Source organism: Tenrec ecaudatus, chromosome 6, assembly GCF_050624435.1.
Source record: "Tenrec ecaudatus isolate mTenEca1 chromosome 6, mTenEca1.hap1, whole genome shotgun sequence".
Lineage (NCBI taxonomy): Eukaryota > Metazoa > Chordata > Mammalia > Afrosoricida > Tenrecidae > Tenrec > Tenrec ecaudatus.
The window spans coordinates 48,075,030-48,099,006 of record NC_134535.1 but is presented as its reverse complement, the minus strand read 5'-3'; the positions used below and the strand labels follow the sequence as shown (position 1 = coordinate 48,099,006).

Below are 23,977 nucleotides of genomic sequence, written 5' to 3'. Positions count from 1 at the left end.
AAAGTAGAGGAAGCCTTTTGGCAAGATGGAGCGACACAGTGGCTGCATCCAGACATCAGGACAATTGTGAGCATGGTGCAGAACTTGCAGTGTTTGGTTCTGTTGTACACATGGTTGCTATAGGTCAGAGCCGACTTGACGGCACCTAACAAACACATGAATTTTTTGCTGTCCTTTTGCTCTGTTTATTATAGTGCTATTGGTTTCTGTATTCCACCTAATTTTCGGTTTTGAGTTTATTTTGTCTGTGGATTTTATTGTTGTTTTTAATTGTTGTTGTTTTAGTAAATATTATTTTCCTCATTTTAAGGTTTTGAACGATTTTTGTCAACTCTTAACCTTTTATAGTGATATCCTTAAACCCAAATAATTAGAGGTATTGTAATAATACATAACCTATGTCACACATCTTGTGACTATTGAAAGCGCCATGGACTTCCAAAAGAACAAATCTGTCTCAGAAGAAATAGAACTAGAATGAGAGGCAAGGATGATGCAACTTCGTCTTACAGACTTAGGCTCTGTTACCTGGAGAGACGGGGCGAGAGAAGGACATCGTACTTGGTAAAGAAGAGGAGAAGTGAAGGCGAAGAAGATTCTCAGTGAGATAGACTGACACAGTAGCTACTCTGAGGAGCCTGAGCATGGCAGTCGTTGAGAGGACTCCTGGTGCATGACCGGGCAGTGTTTCCTTCTGTTGAACATGGGTTGCTGGAGTCAGTGACTCTCAGGTGCCTAACAACAACGACGTCATATGTGGCAACCACACAGAGTATAGCATGTTCATTACGACATTGCCATTTAGCACGCACCTATGACACGGGCAATGTAGAGAGCTTCAAGGCCAATTGGCAGCAAATTATCTTTCAACAGTGGAGATCAACCTAATTTACAATATTATCTCAGTGCATGCTACTTATGAAATAAATACTGACATAAATGTTCATTGTTATTTGAAGGAGGGACATAGAAGCGTAGACTGTCAGTAAATTGTATAAGGTTGGTTAACTAATTATTTTTATGTGGATAAGATTCAGTTTTCCAAAGTTGACTTAGTAAGAACTCTGAAATGGTCAGTGCTTAAGATATATTAAAGAAAGAAAAAGAAATTCAGTCTAAAAAAATCCCCCAAAACACACTTAGAAGGTCTCATTATTTTAAATAGAAAATATTTAAAATATTTTAAAGGGAAACTATTTGAAACAAATGATAATTTAAAAGATTGCTCTATTAAAAATATAAATCTTTGTGTATAGAAATCTAAATTAATTCGTTGCTAGAGTCTAACTCTCAACTATTCTACTCAGAGAATTTTTTCTTTAAGTTTATATCTTTTTACTACAAGCAAATCTTTTCTTTTTTATGATTTATATTAGTGTTGATTTCTAAAAAAATATTAAGAGCGTGGAATGCTCGGGAAAGAGATGTGGTCACACTAGCTTAGGAAATATTATAAATAGTATCTGTGTTAGTCTGGATAGACTAGAGAAACACATCCATAAACACACATGCATATGCATATAGGAATGATCCTTATATATAAGAGCATTTGAATATTGAGATTATTGAGCAAACATCCCAGTCCAGTCTATTTCAGGTCCATAATTCTGATATTATCCCATATGGCCGATACCAATCTAAAAGTTCTCTTCAAACTCATGAAATACATTCAATGCTGCTGAATGCAGGAAGATCACAGGCTAGTGGACGGGAAGTCTTGTGGATCCAGTGGCATTGTAAGTATCTCAGAGCTGGCAGGGGTCTCCACATGGCTTCTCCAGTTCCCAGGGCTCTATCAGGGTGGGTCCATGTGGTTTCTCCTCAGGGACCAGGGAGTGAGCCTTCTCAGTAGAGAGTCTCCAAGGGAGGGAGCCAAGAGAGTGTGTCTCCAGCTTCCAAGTAGGAATTACAGGAGTTCCCAGAATTCTTAGGAGAAGGCCATGGCCACACAGAGGCCTCATTGGGCATGACCCCTTTGACAGACTAGAGTCCACCACTTCACTGTGAATCCTCTCGAGTCCCAAATCGACACCAGATTATGTAACTGCCACAGTATCCCTTCTCACGGAAATTCCTAATGTACTTTGAGACTCAGTCTTCAATAAATGGCCAAGACACCTATTTTCCATTCTATAGTTCATCTTTTATGAAAATGATTTGATTTTAAAATACTTTTTACATACATATATTTATATTCCAGGTGCACTCTTTTGAAAGAACGAGAATTAAATAACAATTATGAGAATAGGTTGAGGAATTAGGGGATATAGCTGTGATCGAGTTTATAGATGGGTACCATTTTTGTAGATTATTTTCCACTGTGAACAAACCACAAATGAAATAAAAATGCTTTTGTCCTCCAGCATTGTGTTCTGCCCGTTATTAGAGTGTTATGCCCGATACTTCCATTGAACATGAGCAATATAATTTTGAACCTATCAAAATATGCATTTTAAATATTTTAGTTTATATATAGTTTTATTATGAAAGTCTTTTCTTAGAGTGAGATATTTCATTTGCAAGTCTTTCATTTCTCAGGGATCGATGAGATTCCCAACTTTTCTCTTTTCACAAATACGTGGTTATGAAAAATATACATCGATATTAGAAATTCATAGCAGTATATTTCTCATTAAGTATTCTCTACAAAACAATATATTTTATAACGTGGTCAATATAGAAAATGGTTTAGGTTTCTAATTTGAATATGACAAATTTAGTAGTTTTCAATATTTAATGTGTCCATCATTCAGAATTAGAGAAATGAATACTCGTAATCTGAAAAGCTTTTAGGGTGCTCTCATAGAGAAAATGGCCTCTCTGTCCTTCAATTCTGTTTGCTTTATTTATGAGAGAACATGGGGATATTTTGAAAATGAGCTCTGTTGAGAATCCCATTTGATTAACATGGCTATGTTAAATGTGTAAGTATTAAATTCTCAATGAAATATGAGACAGTTTACCCAGTGACATTTTAAATGCATCTCATTGTAGGGGAAGCCTGTGGGAACCCCAGATGCTGGTGCTTATTTCCGTGTGCTGGCGGAGCATGGAGTGGCTGCCTTGTTTACAGCCCCGACTGCAATTAGAGCGATCCGCCAACAGGACCCTGCAGCAGCCTTGGGGAAGCAGTACTCACTGACAAGGTGAATTCAGGATGCACAGGACAAATTACATTAAAAACTAAAATCAAAATGAAGAACCACATGTTATTTTTTTCTCCAGTACTGGGATACTCATATGGGAAGAACCAAAATCTTCTGAATATTCAGACGGATTATTTTATATATATCTTGGAATAATTTGGAATTTTAAATATACCAAGGGTTTTCTTCAGAAAAAAAGATTAAGTTCATGTCAGTTTAAAACTTTCCAATATGCGGCTTCTTTTATTTTTCTGAATGATGCTGTTTATATTTTTCTAAAAGTATATGTTGAGGATGACTGCAAACGTATATGTGCATAGTAGCATCGGTCTTTTGAAAACAGAATAATGGCTTTCATGTGGAAAAAAAGTATTATTTGATTTGCAACAAACAGATAAAGCTTAAACATCCAAATCCAAATTACATTTGGTGAGAGTGAAGAAAATGATTTTTCTTTTGTCTTGTAATAATATGTTCAGAAAGTTTTAGATATATTTGCTCTGGTTTATTGCCATCAATTTTAGTTTAATGACCTGTGTAGTTGAAAATAATTATAGCAAGATTTATCTTCAAGGCATTTTTAAGCATTAATTGTCATAGAATTTCTTTGAAATAGGTCACTGCTATCAGAAAATAAAATGAGAATTTTTTGAGTTTCTACAATTTCTTCCAAAGTAGGTGTGACTTGGAATCTTTCAAGTTAAATACTGGACTATTTGAATATTATATTTCTATGTCCGAAAGAAAAAGTTAAAATAAATAACACAGAGCAAACAGCAGCTATAAACAAGGAACACTCAATTTAGGAATGCTCAGTGCTTTTTCTTATGTCTTTTATTTCCTTGTAAGAAAAAAAAAGAGATCTAGATTTACAGAGAATCTTATTTATAGGCTGAAGACTGTAATCTTATTAAAATTAAAACTAGAACTGTTCATGAGTTAACTTTCTGTTGTGATACTCGTTTTTCTATCCATCCTCTATTTGTTTCTTCACCTACTACCATACATTCCCAGTGAGCGACCTTCAATTAAGCCCAGAGGACTCGTAAAGCAAACCGGAGTAAAATGTCTTAGGATCTGAACAATCTCCTTGCTTTCCAACAATCGAAGGGTTTTGAAGAAACAATGATTATGGCTCTGTGCAGTGATCCTTGATGGAGAAATACATCCTGATTGGAGGCCACACAGTTGTGTGCGCAGCAAGCTAAGGGCTCTCTTTCACTGAAGCATTTTCTTCTCCTGTGTGTGCCTGGGTTTCAAGGTCGCTCTCCATGGGAGGCCTGAAACTCTTCCTACTTTATCAAATGTGAAGCATCAAATAATAGGCGAAGTACTAAATCACCGTATGTTCCAAACTGATATACACAGACATGACATACGTGTGAAATGGCAGATAATCCTTTTGCCTGGTCATGAACCCCTGTCTCTAAGCATCGTGAATTTAAAAAGTTATTTATAATTGTATGCACATCTGTTTCTTAAAGATATTTAATATGACCTCAACCTCCTAAAATTGTTACGATTAAAATGCAAACACTCACCGATCGTCTACTACGTGTCAGGCACTGTTTGCAATCCTTTGAATGTATTCCATCGCAGTCATCACAACAACCCTGTGAGGTAGGGACTGTGGTAATTTTCGGTTCATAGTATTAGGAAAGATTCAGTAACTCATTCAGAAGAAACCGACGGAGGTAGCCGGACAGGGCTTACTCTCGTTCTCCTGTACTACGGGAAGTAGGAAAGTGCCGTGACCCAAGGTTTTGATCAGTCCTACAAAAAACAACCAAACAAACAAAAAACAAGTTTTGATTTTCCTGACCATTCTTTCTTTAATCAAATAGTACCTCATGAACTATGTTAAAATATAATATACCTGTGGAATAAGACGATGTTAAAAGCAGCAGTGATTTCAAAATCAAATAGTTTTCTTTTATAAATAAGGAAGCCAAGATTCTCAAAATGTAAGTGACTTTATCAAAATTTTACCCAGGATTAAGGAAATAATAAAGACCAGAATTCAGGATTTTTCATATTAGTAAATACATATATAAGAAAATGTACATTACTTATCTGGGGTTTTCCAATGGATCCCTGGTAGTGTAGTGGATTTGGCTGCTCACAGGTTAGCAGTTCAAAATCACCAAGCACACCACGAGAGAGAGGTGAGGGCTTTCTACTCCGGACAAGATGAACAGGCTTGGGAAGCCCCAGAAGGAATTCTACTCCGTACTCTCAGGTCACTTTGAATCAAAACAGACTCCGTGGCAGGGAGTTTTGGTTGAGTTTTTAGGTTCGATACTACGATCACTAGCATACGATTTATTCCCAGAATGTTCTCTTCTTACTTATAGGGCATTAAAGGTAATGGTGTTTTATTTTGTAAATGCATTTGTTATACATTTCATTAAGATGAAATGTTCTAGGCTAGTTCTAGGATAAATTTGAAGATTTGTTAGGTATTTCATTTCTAAGAGAGGTAGCTACGGAGGATTTTAGACTCATTTAAAAATAGTATTCCATAGGCCTATAGTCCGAAACAGTAGCTAGCAGGTGAACTAGTATAGCTCTTCTTTGGAGATGATGAACTTGTGCCACGGAGAAGTTGAATATCAACCCTAGCATTCCACTATGACTCCGGGGCAAAGGTGAAGGTCAGGCAGTGTGGCTCCGCTAGAGGCCATTCTCGTAGCACTGGCCCTGGGGGAGCCAGGATATAGTTTCAATCCGGAGCGAGACTCACTGCGTTCACATCTACCAATGAATGGTTTTTGCAATCTTATTGAAGACATATAGGTCGATCTTCTGTTCTCATGAGGAACTTTAGCCTACATCCATGAATGACATTGACCTCTAGTTTATATTCTTGTACTATTTTCTTCTCATTGAGTTGTAATCCATACAGAAGACAGCAATCCTCGATGTTCATCAGTAAGTGCTTCAAGTGGTGTCTACTAACAGCAAGCAAGGCTGTGTCCTCTGCAAACAGCAGGGTGTTAGTAATCTCCTTCCAATCCTGATGTCCCGTTCTTCTTCATCTAATCCATTTTATTGGATTATTTGCTCAACATGCAGACTGAATAAGTATGATGGATGTACCCGGTGCCCACCTGTCATGCCTACAAATGATGCCGTGTGCCCTGACCCTGCTGGAGCAGAGCCCGAGCATCTCCTTCCCTAGAAGCCATGGTGTCTGGAGTGCGTGCCAGTGGCTGCGCCTATCAGCCCCACTCCTGTTGTTCAACTTGTCGACCACTGTTTTCCTTTTGCCAAATGACCCGGGAAGGACTAGTTGCTAGTCAACGCCAGACTTATTTTCTGGACATTTTTTCTCTTTGGAATCTTAGCACCTTGAGCGTTCATTGCCTTGTTAGGTCACTGGTGCCTTCAGGAGGTGAGATACAGGTCAAGTTTTTCTCTTTTTCCACTGCAATTGAGGTTATTTGGCACAAAGCTAGTCTGCATTGAGAGACTAGTAAATGCATGTGGAACATAAGCATTTGTTTTTGTTTTGACTTTTTAATAATTTTTAACCTCAGTGAAGAGCAAGTAAAAAGTCAATGAAGGAAATATGATTATAACCACAGGAATATTGATGGAAAACTAATGATGAACTTTCATGTAAACTACAAATTGATGAGGCATCACTGAAATAATCTATTTGAATTTGAAACCTGTTAGCACAGCGAAGGATTATTTTTGCCTGCTTGGTAGTTTATGAACCTTGAAAGGACACTCATTTTTATCTTGTTTGGCTCCGATTTTCTAACCTGAATATGACCAATCAGGATATGTTTGTAAATTTTACCCATGTATATGCAACTTACTGTCTATCTGGGACAAAAATAATTTGACAATATTAATATTTTCTGTTTCATATAGCCTAATTTTCATCATACTTTGGCTCTTGAGTTATGTAAAAATTTTATATAAAATTTGGGAAAATATTGTGTTGTCTTAGCATTATCTACTCGACCTCAAGTTTCTAATATCCATTGTTATGGCTCCACAGGACCCACATACAACATTCATGATTGGAAGGTTTAATAAGGAAATGAACAGGCTGGAATTCCAGTGAGAAATGCTCAAGATAGTTGTTTATCTGGACATGTTGCAAACTTCTAAAACTTCTTTCGGGTCTGCTACTAAATGCCCAAGAGACATACCACTCCACCATCAGCATCAACCCAAAGACATTCATCTCGGACTCTGTGGGGCAGCAAACCAAGCTCCCTGAATTAGTTACCTGGAAGCACCCCACTCCAGTAATCCTCAACCCAAGGCACTCCCCTTCACATCCATGGTCAGCAAGTAGAGCTTCTACTACTGCATCTATAGCCTTCCTGCAAACCAGGTATTAACAATCTAAGTTCTGATTCCACGTCTTCCTTCAGGTTTGGATTGTACAGTTGACGGCCCTTGGGTCACACAGGCTGATGTGCTTCTTACTTGTTGATGCCTTGCTTAGATGGCTGCTTATTTTAAGACAAGTCTTTAAGGCCCCAGATGCTGTTCATTTTGATATCCGAACACCATCTAGTTTCTTCACCACACTTTTCTATAACATTCATATGCTGTCTTTCATCCAAAATTCTGCTAAGATTGTCCCAAACCAACTAACACTCCTACCACCATTATAAGGAAACCATACTGGAAATTCAAGCCAAAATAGAGGAATGGGGGTATGTTTGTCCCTGAGGAACATCATGCTCAGTGGAGAAAAGGTTGAAGTTTTCAAGGATTTTGTCTTACTTGAATCCACAATTAATGCTCATGGAAGCAGCAGTCAAGAGACCAAAAGAATTTTTGCATTAAGTAAATCTACTTCTCAAGACCTCTTTAGAGATCACCGAGCAGGGATGTTGCTTTGAGGATTAAGGGGCACCTGACCCCAGGCATGGCATTCTCCATTGCATCATATGCTAGTGAAAGTTGGACAATAAATAAGGAAGACTGGAGAGGAATCTATGTGTTTGCCTTGCGGTGCTGTAGAAGGTTACTTAAAGCCCCAGTGGCTGCTATTGGAAAAGTAAGGACTGAGTGCTCCTTAGAGGCAAGAATGGCAGGACGTTGCCTTACATACTTTGGACATGTTGTCAGGAAATACCAGTGTCTGGAGAAGGTCATACTATTTGGTAAAGTGGAGGGGCAGTGAAACAGATGAAATAGAAAATGATGATGGCAACATATGTACAAATGTGCTTGACACAATGGATGTCTGTATGGATTGTGATTAGCGTTGTATGAACCCCCAATAAAATGATTTTTTAAAAAGAAAGGAAAGAAAAAAAGAACTAAAATAGATATCAGAAGAGACTCCAAACTTGCTCTTACTTGTAGAGTAACTAAGGCAAATGGAAGAAATGATGAAGTTAATGAGCTGGATAGAAAAGTTCAAAGGGTAACTCAGGAAGACAAAGTATTCTGATGACGTGTGAAGACCTAAAAATAAAAACCCCAAACAGGAGGAACACACTCAGCATATCTTAAATTGAAATAACCGAAGAACAAATAATCAAGCTTCGTATTGCAATTTTGAGAAAGTCTGTGCACAAAATGTTGATCAATGTAGGAAGCATTAAATAAAGATGTAAAAAAGTATAGTCACTGTACTAAAAAGAACTAATGGACAGTCAACCATTTTAAGAGGCAACATATGAACAAGAACCAATAGTACATAAGAAAGAAGTCCAAGGTAAGTTGAAGACATTAGTCAAAAGCAATTAATGGGATATCAATTGAAACGTTTCAACATGGTGATGAAACACTCAATCATCTATGCTAGGAAATCTGGAACAAAACTACTTGGCCAACTGACTGGAAGAGATACATATTTGTACCCATGCCAAAGAAAGGCGACCCAACAGCATGCTCAAATTATAGAACAATGCCATTGATATCACATGAAAGTAAAATTTTGCTGAAGATTATTCAAAAGCAGTTGCAGCAATATATTGACAGGGGAACTGCCAGATGTTCAGGCTGGATTCAGAAGAGGATGTGGAAAAAGGAATGTCATTCTCATACAGCCAGTGAAAAGCCTGTGGATCACAACAGAATATTTCCTTTTCTTTTTCACAATTGACTTCCTTTATCTTGTTACTACTCTTTTAATACTGGATTGATTAAATCTAGTTTTACATTTTTTTCATGTATGCCAAATATCTCATAATTTTCCTTTAGAGGAAAATTGTATCTGTTCTGATGAAGAATATTTTCCAATGTCCTAAATATATAGAATTGTTCGGGTCTGTCTATGCTCCTTTCATGTTGTGATTGATCGAGCAAATGATCAACTTCGGGATCTCAATGGAAACCAGGTTGCAATAGTTCTCCTATATCACATCCTGATAGAGAGTCTTCTGAGCAGGGTTCGGGTGCTATCATTCCTCCCAGGTGAACTTTCTGTCACATCATTGAATGTCAGTGATTCCGTTAGTTAAGAGGAGTCTGAGCCTTGGTCATTTTCTTTGATCTTTAGGACATTGCTGGTAACTGGCATGCTCCATTTTTGTCTTATCTGGATCAATTCTAATAATGTTCACAAACCAATCTCTCGTGAGAACATCTCAGAAATAATACTATCCAATCCAGGCACTTCTTGCTCCTTCTTCTAAGCTTCTGGTGATGCACACTGTGCAAATCAGGCGAATGGATTTGCTTCACAACTCATTCAGAAGTTGAAATCCTTCCTTGTGATGCTTCAATGTTGAGGGTCCTATGAGGGTAGAGCAACAATTTGCCACAGAGAAATATGGCCCTCTAGGGAGCTAGAGATCTGTTACTACTGTCTTGCACATTGAAGCATCACAACAGAATATTTGTCTGATATAGTGCTTGAAGATGAGCATGTATACTTCAGAGGCTATGTAAAACCAAAGCACCGCAATCTGGATCATCTAGTCTTTGCAGGAATCTGGATTCATCAAACCCTGAAAATGTTCCCTCTGATATCCTAGAACTTTTGAATTATTCTTTGCTAAAACTTTTGGGATCATATCTATCTACAAGCTAAAAAATCATCTAGATTTCTAAATGTTAACAAAAGGTTTAAGTGCCTAATGCCTTCATCAATGAAGCTTTATAAAGTTTTAGAATCTCCTCATAGAGGGGTTTAGGAGAGGAGATGGGTCAGTCAGGGTGCGATGTAGTACCGATGAAGAACACAGCTTTCCCCCAGATCCTGGATGCTTCCTCCCCCCAACTACCATGATCCGAATTCTACCTTGCAGGACTGGCTAGGGCAGAGGTTGTACACTGGTGTATATGGGAGCTGGAGGCACAGGGAATCCAGGGTGGACGATACCTTCAGGACCAGCGGTGTGAGGGGTGATGCTGGGAGAGTGGAGGGTGAGTGGGTTGGAAAGGGGGAACCGATTACAAGGATCCACATGTGACCTCCTCCCTGGGAGATGGACGGCAGAGAAGGGGGGAAAGGGAGACTCCGGATAGGGCAAGATATGACAAAATAACAATCTATAAATTATCAAGGGCTCTTGAGGGAGGGGGGAGCAGGGAGCGAGGGGGAAAAAAAAGGGGACCTGATGCAGAGGGCTTAAGTGGAGAGCAAATGCTTTGAGAGTGATCAGGGCAAAGAATGTATGGATGTGCTTTATACAATTGATGTATGTATATGAGTGGATTGTGATAAGAGTTGCATGAGCCCCTAATAAAATGTAAAAAAAGAAAAGAAAAAAAAGAAAATGATTAGGGCAAAGAATGTATGTACAGATGTGCTTTATACAATTGATGTATGTATATGTATGGATTCTGATAAGAGTTGTATGAGCCCCTAATAAAATGTTTAAAAAATAGAATAAAATATAAAAAAAAGTTTTAGAACCTCTTCAAATGAAATACTGTTATGGTTTGAATTATATCCCATACACGTATGCTAACTTTCTCCCGGAACCTGTGACTATGACCCTGTTTAGAATCAAGGTTTCTAAACTTTTGTTTTATTACCTCGGTCATATTAGAGTAGAATTGATCCTATATCTAATCCCTTCTTAGTCACTCACTACCAAATAGCGGATTCCAACTCACGAAACCTATAGACAGAGTAGAACTTGACCCAGTGAGTTTCTGAGATATATAACTTTTCTCAACCTTCTCCTATGGAACAAATGGCATTTTCTAACATTTGACTTTGTAGGTAGCAACCTAATGCCTAATGCACTACACCGCCAGGGCTCCTGGTATTGTCTTTTTTTTTTCTTTCTAGTTTCATTTTATTTCTTTTTGTTGTTGTTGTTTTTATTTATTTATTTATTTATTTAACAATTTATTGGGGCTGATACAATTCTTTTCACAGTTCCCAAGAGCAGGAAGAGCTATGTAAAAATCCCTCTACAAGCTAAAGAATCGGGGAAAGTCTGGTGTTGCCAGCACTGAAAGACACCAGCAGTGATCTTCTTATGGCAGGCAAAACGTGGCGCAGCCAACATCCTGATTTCTGCCCCCAGCACCCAAATGGGTGAGACAATGAAATCTTACTTTCTAAAAGCTGCCCAGTTGTAGAACTTTCATCCCGACAGCTCTAGGTAACTGACACATTTTGGTAACTAGAAAGGGGGTAATGATATAAGCAGTATCTAAAATTATGGAAGGCACTTTGGAATTAGGTAGTAGGTAGAAGCTGAATGAAGTTTTAAATATTTGATCATAAGCATCTAGATTGCCTTGAAGAGATGTTGGTGGAATTATGAGTATTAATGGCAATTCTGAACAAGGCTCAGGGGAAAAAAAGAAAAATTTACAATTAAGTGCTCACAGTCATGAACAGTTGTGATTAGATATATGAAAATTAAATTTGGCTCTGATCAAAAAGTAGTGATGAACATGTTATACATTGGAACAAAGGAAATATTTGTTATGTATCAAAGCTTAATTTCTGAGCACTCCACTTACAGAAGGCCAGAGTTCACAGCGGAAGACCTAAATCCATTTGAGTCTCCATGTAGTTTCAGCGTACTTTTTTTTCCTGACCATTGAATAGCCATGCAAAAGTCTTTGCCCTTAGGAAGAGTGTGCTTGCTTCCCAGTGATCTTTGTGATAGTTTATGGTATTCCTTTTTTCCCCCCTCAAAAAATCAAATCGAGAGGTCACAGGACAATGAGTGTTTCACATAGATAAAACTCTTTTGAGACATGGATCCACAATACTATCAATACAAAAATAGCTGTGGACTATTTCAAGTAGTAGTATTTCAAGAGTAAACATCATTTTTAAAAGATTCATTCATGTTTAGAATTGAGTTGACACATGTTTTCAGTAACTTGTTTTATCCAGGAATTTCTGTGGAATAATTAAGTGCTTATTTTTTGACTTATTTAGTTTATGTAAGAAACACATTCTCAATTGTATAGACAGTCTTTGAGTTATGAACCAGATTATTTTGTAAATTTACCATTAAGACTTTGTAGGTAAGTCAGACCATGATTCTTACATAGACCTACCTTAATTCAAGCAAAACCTTGAAGCCATTTAAATGACAAAATCTGCACATGCAGCAAGTAAAGTTAAGTTTGATGAAGAATTTGTTCCAATGAGAGATATAGTCTTCCTATCAGATAGAGCATTGTAAAGTTGATGATGGCAGATATAGTTAGGTAATGTAAAAAGTGATGCTCTATCATTTGACCCATTTTAAAATGATTTCAAGAGTTGTCTAGGTTTTGGTACTGCAGTTGGCATTTTTGTTTGCTGCTTGTGCTTTGTAAGGTTTTCTGTGTATGAAATCGGCTAGGTAGAACTATAGAGACAGTAAATGGATAGATAATTGCCTAGCTGCACGGCAGGGAGTGGGGGGGGGACCAACAAATGAGTAAAAGAAGAGAATGTTCTGAAATTTTGGTGGTGGTTACACAAATATTAATATGAATGAAGGATTATATTGTATATGAAGTATATGCCAATAAAATATTTTATTTAAAAAACTTAAAAAAACACATTTTATTAGGGGCTCATACAACTCTTACCACAACCCATACATATGCATACATCAATCGTATAAAGCACATCAGTACATTCTTTGCCCTAATCACTTTCAAAGCATTTGCTCTCCACTTAATCCCTTTGCATCAGGTCCGCCTTTTTCCCCTCCCTCCCCGCTCCCTCTCCCTCATGAGTCCTTGATAATTTATAGATTATTATTTTGTCATCTCTTGCCCTATCCGGCATCTCCCTTCACCCCCTTCTCTGTTGTCCGTCCTCCAGGGAGGAGGTCACATGTAGATCCTTGTAATCAGTTCCCCCTTTCCAACCTACTCACCCTCTACTCTCCAAGTATCGCCCCTCACACCCCTGGTCCTGAAGGTATCATCCACCTGGATTCCCTGTGCCTCCAGCTCCTATCTGCACCAGTGTACAACCTCTGCTCTATCCAGACTTGCAAAGTAGAATTCGGATCATGCTAGTTGTGTGGGGGGGGGGGGGAGGGGAGGGAAGCATTTAGGATCTGGGGGAAAGCTGTGTTCTTCATCAGTGCTACAACGCACCCTGACTGACTCATCTCCTCCCCTAGACCCCTCTGTGAGTGGATCTCCAGTGGCCGACAAATGGGCTTTGGGTCTCCACTCTGCACTTCCCCCTTCATTCACTATGGTAATTTTTTTTTATGATGATGCCTTATACCTGATCCCTTTGACACCTCGTGACCACACAGGCTGGTATGCTTCTTCCTTGTGGGCTTTGTTGCTTCTGAGCTAGATGGCCGCTTGTTCACCTTCAAGCCTTTAAGATCCCAGACACTATCTCTTTTGATAGCCTGGCACCATCAGCTTTCTTCGCCACATTTGCTTATGCACCTGTTTGTCCTCGGCGATGTATCATGGAGGTGTGCAGCCAATGATATGATTTTTTGTTCTTTGATGCCTAATAAGTGATCCCTTCGGAACCACGTGATCACATAGTCTGGTGTGTTCTTCCATGTGGGCTTTGTTGCTTCTGAGCTAGATGGCCGCTTGTTTATCTTCAAGCCTTTAAGACCCCAGATGCTATCTCTTTTGATAGCCGGGTACCATCAGCTAAAAAACATTTTTGTTGCAAGCAGGGCTTGTTTCAAGTTTTACAAAGTGAGGGCAAATTGACGTAATGTTGAAGGGCAAGGCAGTGTGGCAGTTACATCTGACGTGTGCAATCCAGACTGTCTGTTCTACACAAATGAGGGCAAAATGCACGTTTGGTGGCATGGCTATTTCTAGGAGTTAAAGGTTAGTGACATTTGTATACGTGGTAATTCTGTGCATTCTAATAAACCGTCTTCTGAAGTTCAAGCATCTATATTTAACACCTTCTTCTACTGTGCTGTGCAGTCTTCACTTATAGCCTTCTACTCATTCAGTGCCTCTTTACTCTTGACTGCCACGCTCCTTGATTGATCTTTATTATTTCGTTAATAGACTTTTATATCTCCAAGTACCTTTCGATATTAGGTTCTCTCAGCAACCATAAACAGTGTAATCCTTTAAGAAATTACACAGAAATGAAACCACCATAAATTATTTTTGTTGTTACTTCCTAACTGTAATTTTGCTACTGTCATGCATTGGGCAACCCCTGCCTTAGTTACTCTGTGAAAGATCATGTTTAAGATTCTCTCTGACATTCCCTTTAATGTTTTCTTTCTTTTATATCCTTTAATGACCTTGCTTCCTTTATGGACAAGTTCTTGATGTCATCCCACAGCTCACCAGGTTTTTGGTTAGAAAGTTCAATGTGTCATTTTTGTTCTTGAGGTGGTCTTGAAATACGGTCGGTATATATTCAGAGTTGTCGTTTGAGTCTCGTGGACTGGTTTTCATTTCCTTCAGCTTCCATCTGACTATATATGAACAATTGTAGGATGGTATCAAGAATATCGCGCATGAAAAAAAGTCGAAAGTCACTAAAAAGACAGAAAACCGAGGAAAGGCCAAAGTGGATGTCAGAAAAGAATCTGAAACTTGCTTTTGAATGTGAACGAGCCAAAGCACAAGGGAGTGGTGATGACGTAGAAGAACTGAAGAGAGGAATCCAAAGGGTGGCTTAGAGAAGAGAAAGTACCACAGTGCACTGTGAAAAACATGGAGCGAGAAAAACACAAGCACAGACTTGGCATTTCTCAAGCTGAATTAACTAATGAAAATTTAAAGCCTCAAGTTGCAAAATTGAAGGATTCTGTAGACAAAATGTGGTATGATGTCAGAAGCATTCTATACTGCTGAAAGGAATGCACAGGGTCGATGCGCCATAAAGATTTCAGCCGTGTGAGAAAGGAGCACGGTCTCACGAATCCATGGTTTCGAAAGAAGAGGCCAAAGCTGCACTAAAGGTTTTATCCAGAAGACAAGTGTCAAAGGACGGATCTTGGGATGCTCCAACAACTGAAAGGTTGCATTGCTGGAAGCACTCGCTCAAGTATCTTGACAACTTGCAAGACCTGGCAACTGACTGGAAGAGATCCATAGTTGTGTTCCTGCCAGAGAATAGTAATTCTTCAGAAAGTGGATATTATCGAACAATCTCACTAATGTTGCACCCAAGCACAAACTAACTCCACCGACTTCACTGGCGTCAAGTCAATGCTGATTCACAACAACTCTTAAAGGGCAGGAAAACTACCCCTGCGAGCTTATGAGCCCATTACAGTTTAAGGGGGTAGGAAGTTCATCTTTCTTTAAAATATATATTTTAATTACTATATTATGAAATTGCAATGGCCGGAATTCAAGCTAGATTTAGAATAATGTGCAGAATGGGGTGGGGATAGTGATGTGGCTCATGGATAAAAGTAGAGAATACCAGAAAGAAGCTTACCTTTGTTTTACTAACAATACAAAAGCATGCAACTGTGTAGAATAATGGGAATTTCAGAACATTTTATGGTGTTTTAAAGAAACCTTACATAGACCATGACATGGATGGTTCTATGAAGAGAGCAAATGGATAGTGTGTGGTTTAAAATCAGAGAGATACTTATGAGGATTTTATCATTTCACCATATATTTTCAATCTGTATACTAACAAAGAATTGGAGAAGCTGAATCTATGAGGAAGAATATGGCATCAGTGCTGAAATACGACTCTTTAACAATCTGTGATATGAAAATCACACAACCTTGCCTGATGAAAGCAAGGAGGTGTTGGGGACAAATATCAGTCTGCAGGCTGTGCTGTGGGGACATCCCATTATAAGGAAATGAAAGTCATCACAACTGGACAAAGAAGCAACATCATGAGAGAGAAAAGATGGACGTCAAGAATTACCTATCAGTTGGAACCACAATCAATATGCAAGGAAAGAGCAATCACGAAGTCAAAGAATGGATTTCATGAGAAAAGCTGCCGCAAAGCTTCTCTTTAAAGTGACAACAACAATGCGGTCACTTCGAGTACTAAGGTCGGCCTGGCCTAAGCTATGATTTTTCAGTTCCTCATAGGCTTGTGAAAGTTGGACGATGAATAAGATGGAACAGAAAGAATTAGTGCACTTGAATTATGGCGTTGCCAAACAACGTTAAATAGATAACTGTGGACTTGGAGAAGACACCCCTCTGTCTCAGAAGGATTGCCGCTGTAATCCTCCTGAGGAACAAGAATGGTGAAACTCCATGCGATGTGCTTCGGAGCGAATGGCCCCTGGGGGGGACAGCATGCTTGGTGAAGTGGTGGTTCAGGAAAGATGAGGACATCTCTCGACGAGATGATGGACCCGGTGCTGCAACGGTGGACTAAACCACTGACAGGAAGAGGACGAGACGGGGTCGTGTTTGCTCTGGTGCACAGACTTATTTTGATTTTCACCCGACCTGAGTAGCACCTAACAACACTGTCAAAGAAGAAAAGCTTTTTGATTTTTGGTGTTTGGATAATATAACCATTTAATAATAGGTCACATATTACAAAAATAATTTCAATTTTTCTTTAGAAGTTTGCAAAGCTGTAGAAACTACTGTAACTTCTCCTTTGGAATTACTTCTCCGATGGTGTGATTGTATTTGATTACCCTTTGGAGCAAAGCAAATACTGCCTCTCCCAACCCTATGATATGGTTTGTGACAATATGGTTGCTGTCTTCATTGTAAATGTTGATAAAATCATTTAGATTTTATTTTACTCTCTCTATTATACTCAGGTTCAAAACGCTATTTGTGGCTGGAGAACGCTGTGACGTTGAGACCCTGGAATGGTCGAAAGAGGTCTTCAGAGTTCCAGTCCTGGACCACTGGTGGCAAACGGGTGAGCATTTTCCAAAAGCATACGTAAATATTGCAGCCACGCTTTCAAAAACACTATAAAGATTGAGGAAATCCTGACCAATGACTAACAGGTATAAAATGGAACATAGGTGCTCCCAAACTCAGGACACTAGTAGTTCTCATGCCAGTAGAAATAAGTAATTATTTTATTGTTCCATTATTAATGATATCTGCATAAGTGGCATTTACATCACCATTCTCTTGGTTCCTAGGTATAAAACAGTGAGGAGCTCTTTCCTTTGTCCCCTTTGTTTCCTATATCCAGCAAGCCAGTCAATCTCATATTCCCCATGAAGTAACTGCGGCAGGCCTTCCACTGTCGGCCCTCCCCTGTCTTCAAGCTGTGGCAGCCTCAGCATCAACTGCCCTGATTTAAAGAACTCCTCTCACCCCCCTCGGCACACTGTGCCCAGAATATCTTTTAAGCACGGTTCCTCTCATGGTTTTCTCGAACTCATTTCTTATGTCCTACAAAATCAAATCTCCTTTGTCTAACACTAGAGGCAAGGAATTTACTTTTTACAAAATACTAATTAGATGTTATTTATTTACTCATGGATCTTGCTTATTGCCTGTGTCTCCCACTGTCAGGCATACATTTTGTCTTCTTTCAAAACTCTATCATGAATAGCTAAGAACAAATCCTCACACATTGCACATTTCCAATAAGTCAGGCTGTCACATAATGACTTTGGCCTCTCTAATACCTTTGTGGAATAATAGGCTTACACATAACAATAATTGCGAGGAGGGCACAGGAGAAAGCGTACTTCATTCTATTGTACATGGGCTCACTGTCACTGAGAACGGACTTGATGGCACCTAATAGCAACATTATCTTTGTATAGCCTATACACTTCATTTCCATTCATATTATTTCACCTTTAGAAAACTGTCTCTGATGACTCCCAAATCGTACAATGAATGGTCCATGATTTCTAAATTTGCATAGCATTCATACATATGTATGGAAATTTATTCACATCTATTTTATATTTGTGTATGCATATGTATGTATATAAGATAGGCACATATCTGTATGCTAACTTCTATGTATATGTACATAAATATTGTTATATTACTCTCTAGGTGTTTTTCAATATATAATTGTAATTGTTTTTCTTTTTACTAAATATATCTTATTTTTCTTTTATTTTGGCATTACACATTAAGGTGGACATTTATTTTTTTTAAACGTTTTATTAGGGGCTCATACAACTCTTATCACAGTCCACACATATACATACATCAATTGTATAAAGCACATCTGTACATTCTTTGCCCTAATCATTTTCTTTCTTTTTTTTTCCCTTTTCTTTTTTTACGTTTTATTAGGGACTCATACAACTCTCATCACAATCCATACATATACATACATCAATTGTATAAAGCATATCCATACATTCCCCGCCCCAATCATTCTCAAAGCATTTGCTCTCCACTTAAGCCCTTTGCATCAGGTCCTCTTTTTTTCCCCTCCCTCCCCGCTCCCCCCTCCCTCATGTGCCCTTTGTAATTTATACATCGTTATTTTGTCATATCTTGCTCTATCTGGAGTCTCCCTTCCCCCTCTTCTCTGCCTTCCCTCTCCCAGGGAGGAGGTCACATGTGGATCCCTGTAATCAGTTCCCCCTTTCCAACCCACTCACCCTTCACTCTCCCAGCATCGCCCCTCACACCCTTGGTCCTGAAGGTATCATCCACCCTGGATTCCCTGTGCCTCCAGCCCTCATATGTACCAGTGTACAACCTCTGCCCTATCCAGCCCTGCAAGGTAGAATTCGGATCATGGTAGTTGGGGGGAGGAAGCATCCAGGATCTGGGGGAAAGCTGTGCTCTTCGTTGGTACTACCTTGCACCCTGGCTGACCCATCTCCTCTCCTAAACCCCTCTATGCGGCGATCTCCAATGGCCGACACTTGGGCCTTGGGTCTCCACTCTGCACTTCCCCCTTCATTCAATGTGGTATATATATATATATGTATATATACATATACATATATATATATATATATACACACACACACACACACACATATTCTTTTTTTTTGCATGATGCCTTATACCTGGTAAGGTGGACATTTAATGTGTGTTAGCTAAAATGCATGATGAGTTAACTTAATGTTTTTGGTTTGGTTTTTCATTGTCTGAAGCCCAGGGGTAAAGCCTGACAATGATTTGGGGTTATAGGATGCTCTGGCATGGGACATCGTTAGAGGCCCGTGGGATGGGACAACTTGCTGGTTTGTCTGCCAAAAATCCATTTAGTGTGTTAAAACTTATTGATATTGGTCCAGGATGGTCAAAATATTTTAAATGAATTTTTAGAGAAGTTGTTTTCCCAGGAGTCAATTATGTTATGATATCTTTTTAAATAAAAAGTAAACCATATACAAATATCAATTTTAAGCCACAATAATATTAATCATGGCGCACACAGAAACCTTCCTGCTGCTTTTTCATGGAGTACTGGGATTTTTTTTCCTCCTCCCTGCATGCTGGGATTTAGTTGGATTTCCATTTTGACTTACTCAAAGTACATACTTCAATTGAAGCCCATGGAGTTCATGGAATTAGATGAGCCCTTGCATATTAGGGTTTTCATTTATCCTGCTTTCTGAGAGTCTGAGATGGAGTATCAAATTTAGATTAGGTTTGATTGAAAATTGATTATGAACTACAGGACCAAATGAATGACTAAAACTGAAGTTTCATGTTTGATATTTTAGGGATTTTTGATTCAGAGAAAGTATACCTTTCATACATTATTCTTGGATCTTGCTCTTTAGAAAAGCATGTTTTCTTTGGCTCACAATATGAAATGCAAAATGATCAGAGTAGAAGATACATTTGTTTGCTTAGATGAACATTACAATTTTTTTTAATTTAGGCAAAAAGGTTCTTACCTACCTACATTTAGATTTGTAACTGTTTAAGATCTTTAAAAGGATAAGCTTAGCTTTGAGGGAAGAGCAATGTGGAAACAAAAATTTATGAAAACAAACAAGGAGTTATTTCCTGTGGGAGATGGATGCTTATCCAGTTCATGCGCTCCCTATTAGCTAGGAAAGTGGTAATAGTTCTCTTCTGGGGTCTGAAAAAGAAAATATTTCTTTCACCCCTTACGATGATTTCCTGTACCTGGTCAAGTGAAGCGATGCTTCCCAGACGCAAATTATTTTACACAATTGTCTATAGAGGGTTTTTGTGTTTTTCCCCTCCTCTATTCCCTTAAAAGTGACTGTGCTAAAGTCAGTTGAATGAAAACAACATATCCATGAATAAAATCATGACTCTTACTTTTTCCTGATTGATATCCTTGTACATAACAGCCTGCGCAGACGTGTGCAGGTTAGTGCACTGGGGCTCACAGAAAAGCCCACCGAAGCTTGAGAAGCAGGCATATGAGGTCCTGGTGGGCACTGAGTTTGATCATGTGTTGCTCAGGGAGAATTAATAGCCATACTGTCAGAGTGCTGTCATGCTAAGCGGGCTTGAACGGCTGCTCAGGACTTTGGATGTCTACTAATAAATAAACGAGTGCTCCTGAATCTCAACTTCCAATTTTACAGCATTTGCTAATAAAGTATACAAATGCATACTACATGCAAAACCACATAGATGGTGAGAGGTCTATAGGGAGGCAGATGGATGGACGGGTAGAGCATGTCCTTTAAACAATCATTTTACCTTAGGAGACAAAATATCAACTACTAACAAGTAACTTGCTCAGATTATTAATTTGCATGGAACTAATTGATTCATTATTTCAAAGTTGCATCATGAATTAATTGTAAATCAATACTGAGATTTAGCATTTACAGTTGTTCAGATGATATTACATTAATGTTAAGTCACGAGGGGGAAAATGCAAGTAATTGAATGGGTTGTTTTTAACTCTTAGAGAAGGATTTTTTTTTAAGTTCATGAATTTCCTGATACTTTGTATAGCAAGTGTATTGAAGTAGATATCTCTAAGAGGCACATAGGAGAAAGCTGAATGCTATTTGAAGAAGTTCTGCCAAACGAATGATTTTCCTCATTTTGAACTTTGAGTTTTCTGTATGGACCGCTTTTCTTGTAATTGGCTTTAAAAAAGATTTCAAAATCTAATTGCATTTGTATGAGTCGTGCAAACAATGTATATTTTTAAATTTACTATGCACATTAGTATACATATGAAAATGAGCATAGACATTGTGATTTTTAAGTGGGAAATCTGAAGAGGTGCTTGGTAAGTAACCGAAACGTATGAATGAAATTTAGTTAGATCCTTTCACTTGGGTTCTAAGAAGGTACTCTGAAGTCACTCTCCTCATCGCACTGTGTCGTTTCCTGTTATTTGTAATATCCTCTTCTAGTTCATTAATGTCAACACTCTTGGGGCCCTGATTTAGTAATTTAGAAAATCCTAAATTGAGAACTAATCTGTGGGAAAGCAAAATCAGTGCCCTGTCCATATAAGAATTTTAATAAAGAATTCTTTTTATTCAATACTGTGAAGGACGACACCCTAGCTTTGGGGTGTTATAATATTAACCCTTCATATTGTCATGAGGGAAATTGATCTTGGAAAGTTTAGAGGATGGCATGATTATATCAAGTTGATTACTATAGCTGGATAAAAGCTAAATTGGCACTTACCCAGATGTTTTTACCTTCGTGGTAACTCATCCATATGCACCTTAAAAATATGTACATTTTTACTGCGCTTTTCATTTTCTTTTTTAGATAGAAATAAAGATGCATAGCCCCTCCCATCATGATTAAAAAGGAACATTCAGAGAAGGGACATTTTGCCTTTGAGGTATGGTTATTTATGTGCAAAATGAAATAAACAGCAGGCCCTCCTTGCTTCCCTGGTATGATCTGCAGATCAGCCTCTGGGGCTCTCTGGACCGCCCCCAGCCCGGAGGGGACATTTCCCAGAAATGAGGAAGTGCCCGTTTTACATCAGTTCAGGATGTCCTTTGCAGGGACTTTCTGCGAGGGCTTTAAGATGACTCTATAGGAGAGTATTTCCCGCTGTTAGAGTAAATGAACTAGGAAAACAGAAAAGGGGAGCTTTCTTCATTTCAGAAACTAAACCTGAAACATAATAGACTATATTTCGTTGTTTCTTCCTTCTCCCCTCCTGCTGTCTGTCTTCTTTCCTGTTCTACTTGCCGTGACACATGATCGTGATTTAAAATGCTTGTACCCAAACCGCTCGTCATCCCCAATCTTAATACCATTTAATTCCAAGAAGAAACAGTTCTATTTCACTCACTATCAATTAAAGAGAATGGCCACAGAGCGCCCTATAATCAATCCTCTACCCCGGTGGTTCTCAACCTCCCTAATGCCGCGACCCTTTCATACAGTTCCTCAGTTTGTGTGACACCCCCCAACCATAACATTATTTTCCTTGCTACTTCATCACTGTCATTTGGCTATGGTTATGAGTCAGGTGACCCTTGTGAAAGGGCTGTTTGACCCCCAAAGGGGTCGCGACCCACAGGTTGAGAACCACGGCTCTACCCGAAGCCCATTTTCCCCATTCAGGCTTATGTACAATTATATTACTTTCTTATAAACCCTATTCCTAGTGCTTTCTGCTATTTTCTCATTTTTTAGCAAAAGCCCTTCCTAGGAAGAGGTATTTCTCAGGTTCCAGACTGGCTTTTAGGAGCAGTCTTGCCACCGGCCGCAGGACCCGTCGGTGGGCCCTGTATCTGTCACCGAGATACAGGGTTTAGACGCCCAGGCAAACGACGGGGCGGTTTCACGTGACACGCAGCTATGCATGCAGCAGTGGCGATACAGGGCGCTGACTAAGCCACCCCTTGCTGGTCCTCCTCTTTCTGACCCTGCAGACGCTCCGCTCTCATCCATAAACGCATTACATGGGCTTTCCAATCTGCCATTCTGTGCTTCTAAATGTAGTCTGCAACGGAAATTTTCTTCATCCGTACAAGCTTTATGATCCTTATAATTTCTTCTTACACCCCCCACCTTAAAAAAAACCACAAGTTTTTACCACGGTGTGCTAGATGCATGCATTTCTACCTACTTAGATTGTGCCCACTGCAAAATCCTTGTGTGCATTACTTCAAAACACCTTCCTCGGCTAAGTGTCCCTTCCGAGGGTCCCCCGGGTGGAGCTGTGCGGGCGCCATGGCAGGGAGGAGCGTGTCATCTTGGCGACTCACCCTCTGATCTCTATCTGTCATATGCACGCCGCTCTGAAAGTTTGGCGCCAAAGCTCCTACGGAACGCTCCTCTGACTATACCCACTCCAGGAGAGTCATTTCCCCTGACAACACATGCTGCGCACCTGGGGGTTTCTTGGTTAACTTTTTATTAGTCCTTACTCCGGGGTTTTACTTGATAATTTCTGAATCTAGAAAATTTGGGCTCTGGTAGTAAGATTTCCTGAAAAGACAAACCTGTATTTTCAGACAGTAGACTGAGCCCGACTCTGGAAGCGCACGTTTTGGACATCACAGCGTTGGATTGAATTGCACAGGTGATGGCCCTGTTCCACGCTGATTCCCAGGATGTATTCTGTGCTTCTGTCCAGGAGGGGAATGGGAAGGCTCTCTTAGTCG

The 23,977-nt window shown here is 39.2% G+C and overlaps 1 protein-coding gene across 2 annotated transcripts in view; it reads left to right on the top strand.

The window, feature by feature from the left end:
- The window catches only part of ACSS3 (acyl-CoA synthetase short chain family member 3), a 179,087-nt gene that overhangs the window by 107,392 nt on the left and 47,718 nt on the right, over positions 1-23,977 (top strand). For both annotated transcript variants that reach the window (XM_075551224.1, XM_075551223.1), the window contains 2 exons: positions 2,995-3,146; positions 17,264-17,367. In XM_075551224.1, coding sequence (XP_075407339.1) covers positions 2,995-3,146; positions 17,264-17,367 — 256 coding nt within the window. The remainder of the gene's footprint in view (positions 1-2,994; positions 3,147-17,263; positions 17,368-23,977) is intronic.